Source organism: Varanus komodoensis, unplaced genomic scaffold (genome assembly GCF_004798865.1).
Source record: "Varanus komodoensis strain SLA01 unplaced genomic scaffold, ASM479886v1 scaffold5, whole genome shotgun sequence".
Classification (NCBI taxonomy): domain Eukaryota; kingdom Metazoa; phylum Chordata; class Lepidosauria; order Squamata; family Varanidae; genus Varanus; species Varanus komodoensis.
In genome coordinates, this window is record NW_025336087.1 from 41,613,222 (window position 1) to 41,621,579 (window position 8,358).

At 42.6% G+C, this 8,358-nt stretch overlaps 1 protein-coding gene across 1 annotated transcript; it reads left to right on the forward strand.

The window, feature by feature from the left end:
* Window positions 1–1,790: 1,790 nt before the first annotated feature.
* Window positions 1,791–8,035, forward strand: LOC123031335 (cryptic protein-like). Its single transcript, XM_044446182.1, has 6 exons — window positions 1,791–1,914; window positions 2,673–2,722; window positions 2,816–2,995; window positions 4,780–4,894; window positions 4,976–5,082; window positions 7,908–8,035. Exons 1-6 carry the CDS (start codon window positions 1,892–1,894, stop codon window positions 8,033–8,035), a joined length of 603 nt encoding a protein of 200 aa, XP_044302117.1. The 5' UTR covers window positions 1,791–1,891.
* Window positions 8,036–8,358: the final 323 nt, after the last annotated feature.

Below are 8,358 nucleotides of genomic sequence, written 5' to 3' on the forward strand. Positions count from 1 at the left end.
TGACAGTCCAATCTTATGCATGTGGACTCAGAGATAAGGCTACAGTAGGACATAGGAGTGTTTCTTATGTGTTTAAGATGACAAGGAATACTTGAATTAGATGCAAATCATAGTGCTTGGAATACTAACATTAGGCTCAATATTGCAAATTTAATGTATACAGAGTTGATTTTAATCCAAAAATGGATTGGGGGTTAAAAAAAATTAAAAACCCTAATTCCAAGCCCTAGAACAATGCTGTAGTTTTAGCTCTATCACCATGAATGTGGGAGGCTTAATAGTAAGAAAATATTCAGTCTAAGTGTGTGAAGAAATTATTTCAAATTTCCACAAAGTTCAGGAAAGGCACCAAAGTTTTGAACTGGAACTTAAGTCTGTCCTCCTATGAGGTGGGGTGGGGTGGGGTGGGGGGCTTTTTCAGTAATTCTGCTGAAGGGGAATGTTTCATGGGGACTAAAAGAGATCCTAAGAGGGCCCTTGAACATGCTTCTAGGCCAGAAGTGTCTGAGTGTCTGAACACGTATCCTGAACTTGTGGGGAGTGAGACCCACCTTCTGGCAGCACATGCAGTGATAATAAGAAAAGGCTCCCTGGGATTTTCGGTGGTGGTGGGGAACGTGTGAATCCCCCTCCTGAGGGAATCTGCATGTCGCTTAGATCTCTGTAGTGTCTTAATCACAGATTAATAGCTGAAAAGGGTAAGCTGATTATCATTGCCCCGGGAACATTTCCATGCCTTTCAGGTACAGGTTTCCCCCTTTTTTTTAACCATTCCGTTCGGTGAGTGAAAGTACTTTAGAAGCTCTTGCTAGGTTCACTTCCTAATTGCTGTCCTTTCATGTAGTGTAAAAGTGAAACAGTTCAATAACGACTTCTAAAACAGCGCGTTTCTTTTTAAGCAGAAAATAAGAGCGCGGGGAGGTCACTTACTGCAAGCAAATATTCTCCCTAGGCAGCGCTGGTTGGGGATGATGGGAGTTGTAGTCCCGCACCTCTGGAGGGCGCTAGCCTTGCACAGATGTGCCGAGAAATTTTGCGCCACGGCGCGGCTGGATCCACCAGCCGCAGGACCGACTTTCCAGTCGGGATCATATAGGATCACGATCTTCATCTCCGCGAAGGAGGGAGGGAGAGCGCTTCAGCCACTTTGACTTGTAGAAAGGCGACTTTCAGCAGCTGCAACTGCACGGAAAATTTCTGCACCGTCCTAAATTCTGTGTTGGAAACAGACATGACTTTAAATCTGCACTGAGCAGCTTTCACGCCCCCCCCCCTTTTTTTTTAACTCTAGAATGGGCACAGGTCTTCCATGGATCAGGACGTGTGTGGGCTTGATCAGAAAACGTTAAGATCCGGATCGGGCCCCTGCGCCTCCTCTACAATAAAACTGAAGGGGAAAGACATAACTGCTCGAGACGTTTGTTCTGCCCTCCCCGCGCATCTGTTAAAAGTGCCTCTTTACGTCGAGTTACTCGCCTTCCTCTTTCCGCCTTGCACCGTCTCTCAAACACTAAGCGAGCATAAACTGTTGGTGATGCTCATCGGCCAGATCGCCGCCGCCGCCGCCGCCGCCAGGCTCCACCTCCACCAAGATGTGTTTACGTATTTTAGGGACGGGCTGGGGAGAAACCAGCCAGCCCCGACACTAGGATCGGTTATCCGTGGCGCTGCCAAGCGGCGACCTGCGGAGGAGCTGCGAGCAGCCCCGCGCCCGTCCTGAACTGGAGCCCGGTGAAAAGTTTCTCAGTATTCAATCGTTCATTTTCAACTGCTGCGGCCGCCGCTCTTGCACTCAAAGGGAAGGCATAGAATAGAACAACCTCGTCGGCCCTCCTGAGAAATAGCACTGCAGTTCAAGTGGGTTTTCTTCAAAAAACAGACCTGCAGAGAAATGTATTGGAGACAGAATACTAGGTAAGTCTTTTATTTTCTAAAACTGCCTTTGTTGAGTTATGGACTTTTTCTCTCTTGTCTATGCAAAGGTAGTTTTTTTTTAAAGAAATATGCAAGGGGTTGATTCTACACCTAGTCGTACTAGGTTGACTTATTAGAGACAATGACTAACTTAGGGCCCAATGAAATCAATGGCTCACCTCTGACTAGGTCAGGATCCAATCCATTGTAATTTTGCTCATGTTTGGACCCCGTGAAAGCAAATGTAGAATTTCTGGAGTGGTTTGAATGAAGCTATACTTTCTTATAATGCTATAATGTTTTTGGACGTGAGGTTACTTGGGTTCTTGCAAAGTGGTGTTAGGAAAGAGAGTGCAGTTATTAAACCAGGATCTCACAGATATGCCTAGTGCTGCATTTTATTTCAATAGCAGTGATGGCTGATAGATTCAGTTGTGTTTTTTTCAACAGCATGATCCTAAGAGGGATTCAGTTAACTTAGATTTCCTAGTGAGAGTGTTTAGTGTCGCATTTTTCACTGGCATTTTTCTTTTACTAAATCATCCATCCTAAACATGAGATGGATGTGAGATGAAGTCCCATAGAAGTCAGCAGGTTTGCCTTATGAGTAAACATCAAGATTGCACTGTGGATTGCATCCTAGCTAAATTTCTTTCATTTCATAGGTTTAGCATTAAGATACAAGATTATAAATGTACTTTTCCCTCTGCCCATCTTTTTTCTACTTCAATTGATATTTCTTTCCTTTGTATTTCTAGATTTATTTTAACAGTGACTCTGGCCTTGCAAGTTCTGAACTTTGGAAAAGGTGAGGAACTTTCACTTTTGTTTGCAATAGGTCATATAATGGGTGCATTTTTTAAAAAAATCTGCATTAAGTTGTGGTCATTTACTCCCCAAGGCTATAGGAAAGAGGATGATGGACAAGGGAGGGGACAAACTGCTGATGCCACAGCCCAAAAGCATCACATAAAAGACCAAACCACCACATTAAATGCCTTCAGTGAAATGAATCAAAGCTATGAGAGCAGAAAGCAGATGAACTCTAGGCTGGTGGTGCCTTTCCCTGGTCTTACACAAAGTAGGTAACTTTCTTTCATCTTCTGTTGTTATGATATTTGGTGTTGTCATAATTTAGAAGCTGCTTTGGCCCATTTGCATTTGCAGGTTATTTGTATGTTGCCATATTAACCTGGATGAACCACAACCCGCCTCCAGTGAAGTGAGCAACTTGGGACATTTTGCATTTCAGTTCAGTAGCGCTGATAGCCTATTGTAAAGTGGTGCAAGGGATCATCTGTTGGACTTGGGCACAGGAAGTCTGGGTTCCAGTCCTTGCTCTGCCCTAAAGCTTCCCGGAAGTTCAATCCTATGTGTCTCTACTCAGAATGAGACCCAGGATGCTCAGGGGGGCTTTGCTTCCAGCAAAATGTGTGTCTAATTGCTGCAAGGGTGACTTTAGACCCATCGTTACCCTAGCCTACCTTAAAGGGGTATCCTTGTGAGGGAAAAAGGAACACCTTGAGGGAGGAAGGGGTGAGATAAAAATGCAGCCACATGACTAGGACAAATCTGTTGCCCCGTGGCTTCTCACATGCAGCAAAGTAGACACTCCTATGCTCCTTACAGTGCGATGTGGTTTCCCACAGAGGATACAGGTATTGTGTGTGGATGGGTAGGTGTGTGACAGGGCAGTCCTTATTTCTGACTGCCACATATTTTATCTGCCAAGTGGAACAGCTCTGTGTGTGGACGACTCTGTTCTGCCTCCATACATGGATATTATTAGCTAAACTCTAGGCAAATGCAGTTAGACAAGGACCCCGATCTGGGTTTGGTCTATAGTATAGACTCTATACCAAGGAGAAAAGCTGAAGCCCCGGCCTGGATCCTTCAGACTAGGGTCTTGACCTGGCTCCATCTTCACCAGTCCTGTTGTGGAGTGAAAATAAGAAAATATGTAGCTGCTTATTGTGAATTTAAAGTAATCTGCTCTGGCTAGAGAGTAGACTGTCCCGAGATAGTAAGACTGCTTCCAAGGAAATATGCCTAAGATTTCACTGTTACAGACTCACTTTGAACTTGTTCGGATCTCGCTGAGCTTATTTGGGTGTATTCCCCCCATTGCGTTTGGGGTTCTAACCATGCAGAGGTGGTGTTACGGACTGAAAGGATCTTGGACTCAGGCCCACAGGACAAACAACAAAGCACTGCTTTGCATATTTTCTAAAATATATGGGTGCCTTTAAAGCAACATGTCACCTAAAGACACCCCTATTTGTAAAAAGTGGTATATGGCCATGGGGGAGGAGTGCATTTAATATGAATTATTTTTAAAAAACCTGATCAATGGATTCTAGAGTTACATCATAATTTTAGCCAAGGATAATAGAAGGGAGTGTGTAGATTGGAGATGGCAAATATGTGATTGTTATATTTTCCTAAACCATGAGCCATGTATAAATTGAAAAAGCAGTGCTAGATCTCTGCTTTACCAGGAAATGCTGGCAAAAATAAGTTTTTTCCTTCTTTAGTAAATGTCTATTTGAAAGCATTGATTTCTTAGTGTTGAGTGATGCCTGCTTTTATCAGCACAAAATATGCAGTTTGATTGCACACTTCTGCAATAGAACATGTCAGGGGTTGCTGCTTGGCCACTCAGTAATCCCCAGCAGCGTGCTTTTAATCCTTATCTAAACAAATTGGGCTTAACTGAACAAACACTCTTAACAGGCAGCTAATTTTATTGTCCCCTTAAGGCCAGTAAATCAGACCCTTGGCAGCCAGGGAGACTGGGCAGACCAAGTGAGAAAATAGGTTCAAAGAGGTCTGTTTCATGATAAACTATGGAATATTCACTTTCAGGTAGAACACTGAACCGGCACTGCTGTCAAAATGGGGGGACTTGCATCCTGGGCAGCTTTTGTGCTTGTCCCAAATACTTCGTTGGCAGATACTGTGAGCATGATGAGCGGAAGAGGTAAGGACCGGAAGGCAAGAGTCCCGCACTGGAGGTGGTTTGCTATGGTGATATGCTGACCTTCTGTTGTGTTTTTGACAGCAACTGTGGCCCGTTCGCACATGGGGAATGGATAGAAAAAGGTTGCCAGTTATGCCGATGTGGTTACGGTGTCCTCCATTGCTTATCCAAACAAATGCAAAACTGTGGTAAGAAAGAACTTGATTGAAACATTTGCTCATTGCCAATCGCCTTCTCCAACTTGGGGTCCTGTAGATCTGCTGAACTGCTTAGATCTCTCAGATCTAAGATCTGGTAGCTACCAGGTTGGGGAATGCTGTTCCATAGGAACATGGGACACTGCCCTAATGGCATTGTTGTCACTGACCCACAAGCCTTCAGGAAAGAGTTTTTCTAGCCTACCTGGAGGTGCAAGGGATGGAGCTGGGAAAGTCTGCATGCAAAGCATGGCCTCAGTTGCTTAGCTACAGCCCTTCAAACATGGAGGACTGTGGATTGTTTTGAATGATCCTTGGCGTTTTTTATTTCTTTCACTCCTCAGTAACAATCTAGGCTGATTTTAGGAGCAATGATTTTCTTTTTCTTCCCATTTGAAACATGTCAGCCAAAATTTTATAGCATTCATGGACATCAGGATTTTTTTTCCTTCCTAGTTTTAAAAGTTGCCTAATCCCGGATGGGGATGGGGGAGAACTGCTTCTCTCCAAATGTTTTGACTACAACTCCTATAATCCCTGTTGGTAGGGGTGAAGGGAAGTATAATCCAAACCAACTGGTGGTACCAAATTACCTATTCTTGCCCTAAATGAATATTTGAGATAAGCGAACAAGAACCTTTCCTTGAATTATTTACAATGCATAGGTATAGGAACAGCAAGTCTAGCTGAATGAATTGTGCCCTATTAGAAATTCAGATTAAATTATCATAATGATCCCTCCTGGCCTAGATATCTGTGTTGTTGTGTTTTAATACTGCTTCTCTCATCCAAGTTCATTGAGCAATTAAAGTAACAAAAGAACTAGCCTCATGCTTGCTTGGCTGCTAGTTATATGTAAAAAGTGTACTAATTGAATGATGTTTGCTATTTCATTTCAAACCTGCTTCAGGAATGGGGCCAACCTCCCCTGCAAGCAAGCATATGCTCGGGAGGAGAAAGGTTTATCTCAAAACATTCTTTGCAGGGCTGCATACCTTATTTACTTTCCCGAGTTTCTGCTTTGCCCAATAGCTCTCTCAGTAGTTTGCAAAAGTTAAAAATACAGTGTGAGTGTTTAAAAGTTGGAAAGAGGGTAAAATTGGAGTAGAAACTAGAGTAAAATCCAGCAGCATTTAAAGATCTAAACACAAGACTACCTTTAAAGCAAAACTGATAGGACTAAAAGTGCGGGGTGGGGTGTCAAAACTTTTTACCTGGTGCTTAAAAGAGCACAGTGCAGGCATTGGGGGACGCACTGGGAGCAGCCTTTTCTTAGCAGCCTCCTGCCTAACTCATTTGGTGTAGCCTGCTAAGATAGGAGCCTCAACACAATCTTCAGTATATATGGGAGGTATATAGGTTAAAAATGTAATGGTGAATGCAGGTCTGAAGGCTAAATTGTAGATATAAAGGTGTAATTTATTTCCTAAAGGACAGGTAGAGGTTCAGCACAGGAACCTCTTGGGGAAGGGTTTCATTTGTTAGATTTCTATCTATACTGCAGCTGTTAAAAGCAAAGAAGGCCTGTGAGGGGGTGAGGATGGGGGAACATAACTTTAGATGACATTGTCATGCCGGTGTCAGAGGATCAAAGCTGCTTACCTGCAATGGGCACCCAGCCTCTGGAATTGTACAGCTTTCTTTAGGCAGTCCAGATACCTGGGAATTCCTGCTAGAGATTTGGCATGTGTTCATTACAAAACTATTATACAACTTTTACATTCATCCTCCTATTTATATGGGGTGATAGCTGATAATGGGATTTATCAGTAGTGCCTCTCCTTTCCACTGATCCTTGGCATGCAAAAGGTCCTTGGTACAACTCCTGGCTTTTCCAGTAAGGTTAGCAAAGAAACCCCGGAGAACTTGGCAGTTCGATCCATAGTTCTGGGATGGATGGAGTCATGGTCTGGATTGCTGTGGGGCATCAGCCCAAGTTCCTGTATTTTTCTTAAACAGGAATTATATATATGAAGTGCAAAGCTATACATAGGCCTTCCCACAGCTGTGAGAATTACATTTAAAAATACATAATTGCAGCTTATAAAGTGAGCATTGACTTTAGCAGCACCTAGCGGCTTCTGCTGTGCACTGATGGCTGATGTACAACCAGTTCATACAAATCCTCCTGCCTGGACTGGATTTTACAAAGCACCCACCATGGTCTTCTGAATCAGGCTTTAGTTGGACTTCAGGAATGCTGTCATTATCCATCCCCATCGTTGTTAAATAGAGTGAATGCAACTTTTTCAGTATTATAACTGAGTTGTGAATTAATTGTCTGGCACCTCCATTTGTAAACTGTATATTTGAAAGCTAACCCTGACTAAATGCAGTGGAACTTTATTTCCAGTAAGTGGCTTAGGACCCCTTGTGACTCTAAAGTGATTACTCCTAAATTCCACACTACAATATATGACAAATCTATGTCAATATGTTTATCTCTGGGGTGTTAGTTTCACTTTGTTTTCTGCGTATGCACGTTTTTCTTAAACCTGGGACAAAAGGGTTAAAGGGGTACAAGGAGTTTTATTTTGTTAACTTCTTTACCAGTGGCTTGTATTTACTTTTGATTATGCTGTGATTAATGCCTTCCAGAGCTGATAAGCTGCTATCAGTTGGTGCTCAAAGGATCCTCCTGGCCCTCATTTGCACTTCTGCTTTGCCAACAGGATCTGTGATTTGGCTTCCACAGATCCCTTTAATTTAAGTACTGACCAAGAAACTAGGAAGGAAATTGCAAAACCTTGTTGAAATGGATTGTATGGGGGGTACTTTCAAAAATCTGACCTGCATTTTTCTTTTTCTTTTCTCAGCTATAAGAAAGGAAGAGGAATTTATCCATTTACCTTCAAATTGTCCAAGATTGCAGCAAACAATGTCCTTTCTTATGCTCCTGCTAGGTGGCTTCTTTGCATTGTTTTGCACAAAGTTCACATATTAACTGTGAATGACTCACTTATTAGAACTGGGACTTATACAGTAGTTTGCCTTATGATAAATCTTGTCCCTCATCAAGTAGGAAGACTGTTAAAATGTTAAAACAAAGAATGCTCTTGCCATTGCTTCCCCCTATTTATTAACCTGTTTGACAGGATTTAAATTTTTATTTTGTTAAAAAGAAAACTACCAACTCTACCTCCACAAGGATTTCAGCATTAACTACCTCATTTCTCTGCTGTTCATATTTCCACATGGAAAAAAAAGAGCAAGTGAGGAAGCCAACAGAGTTGATGGTAGCTGAAAAGGACTGTTTTGCTTTCTGGA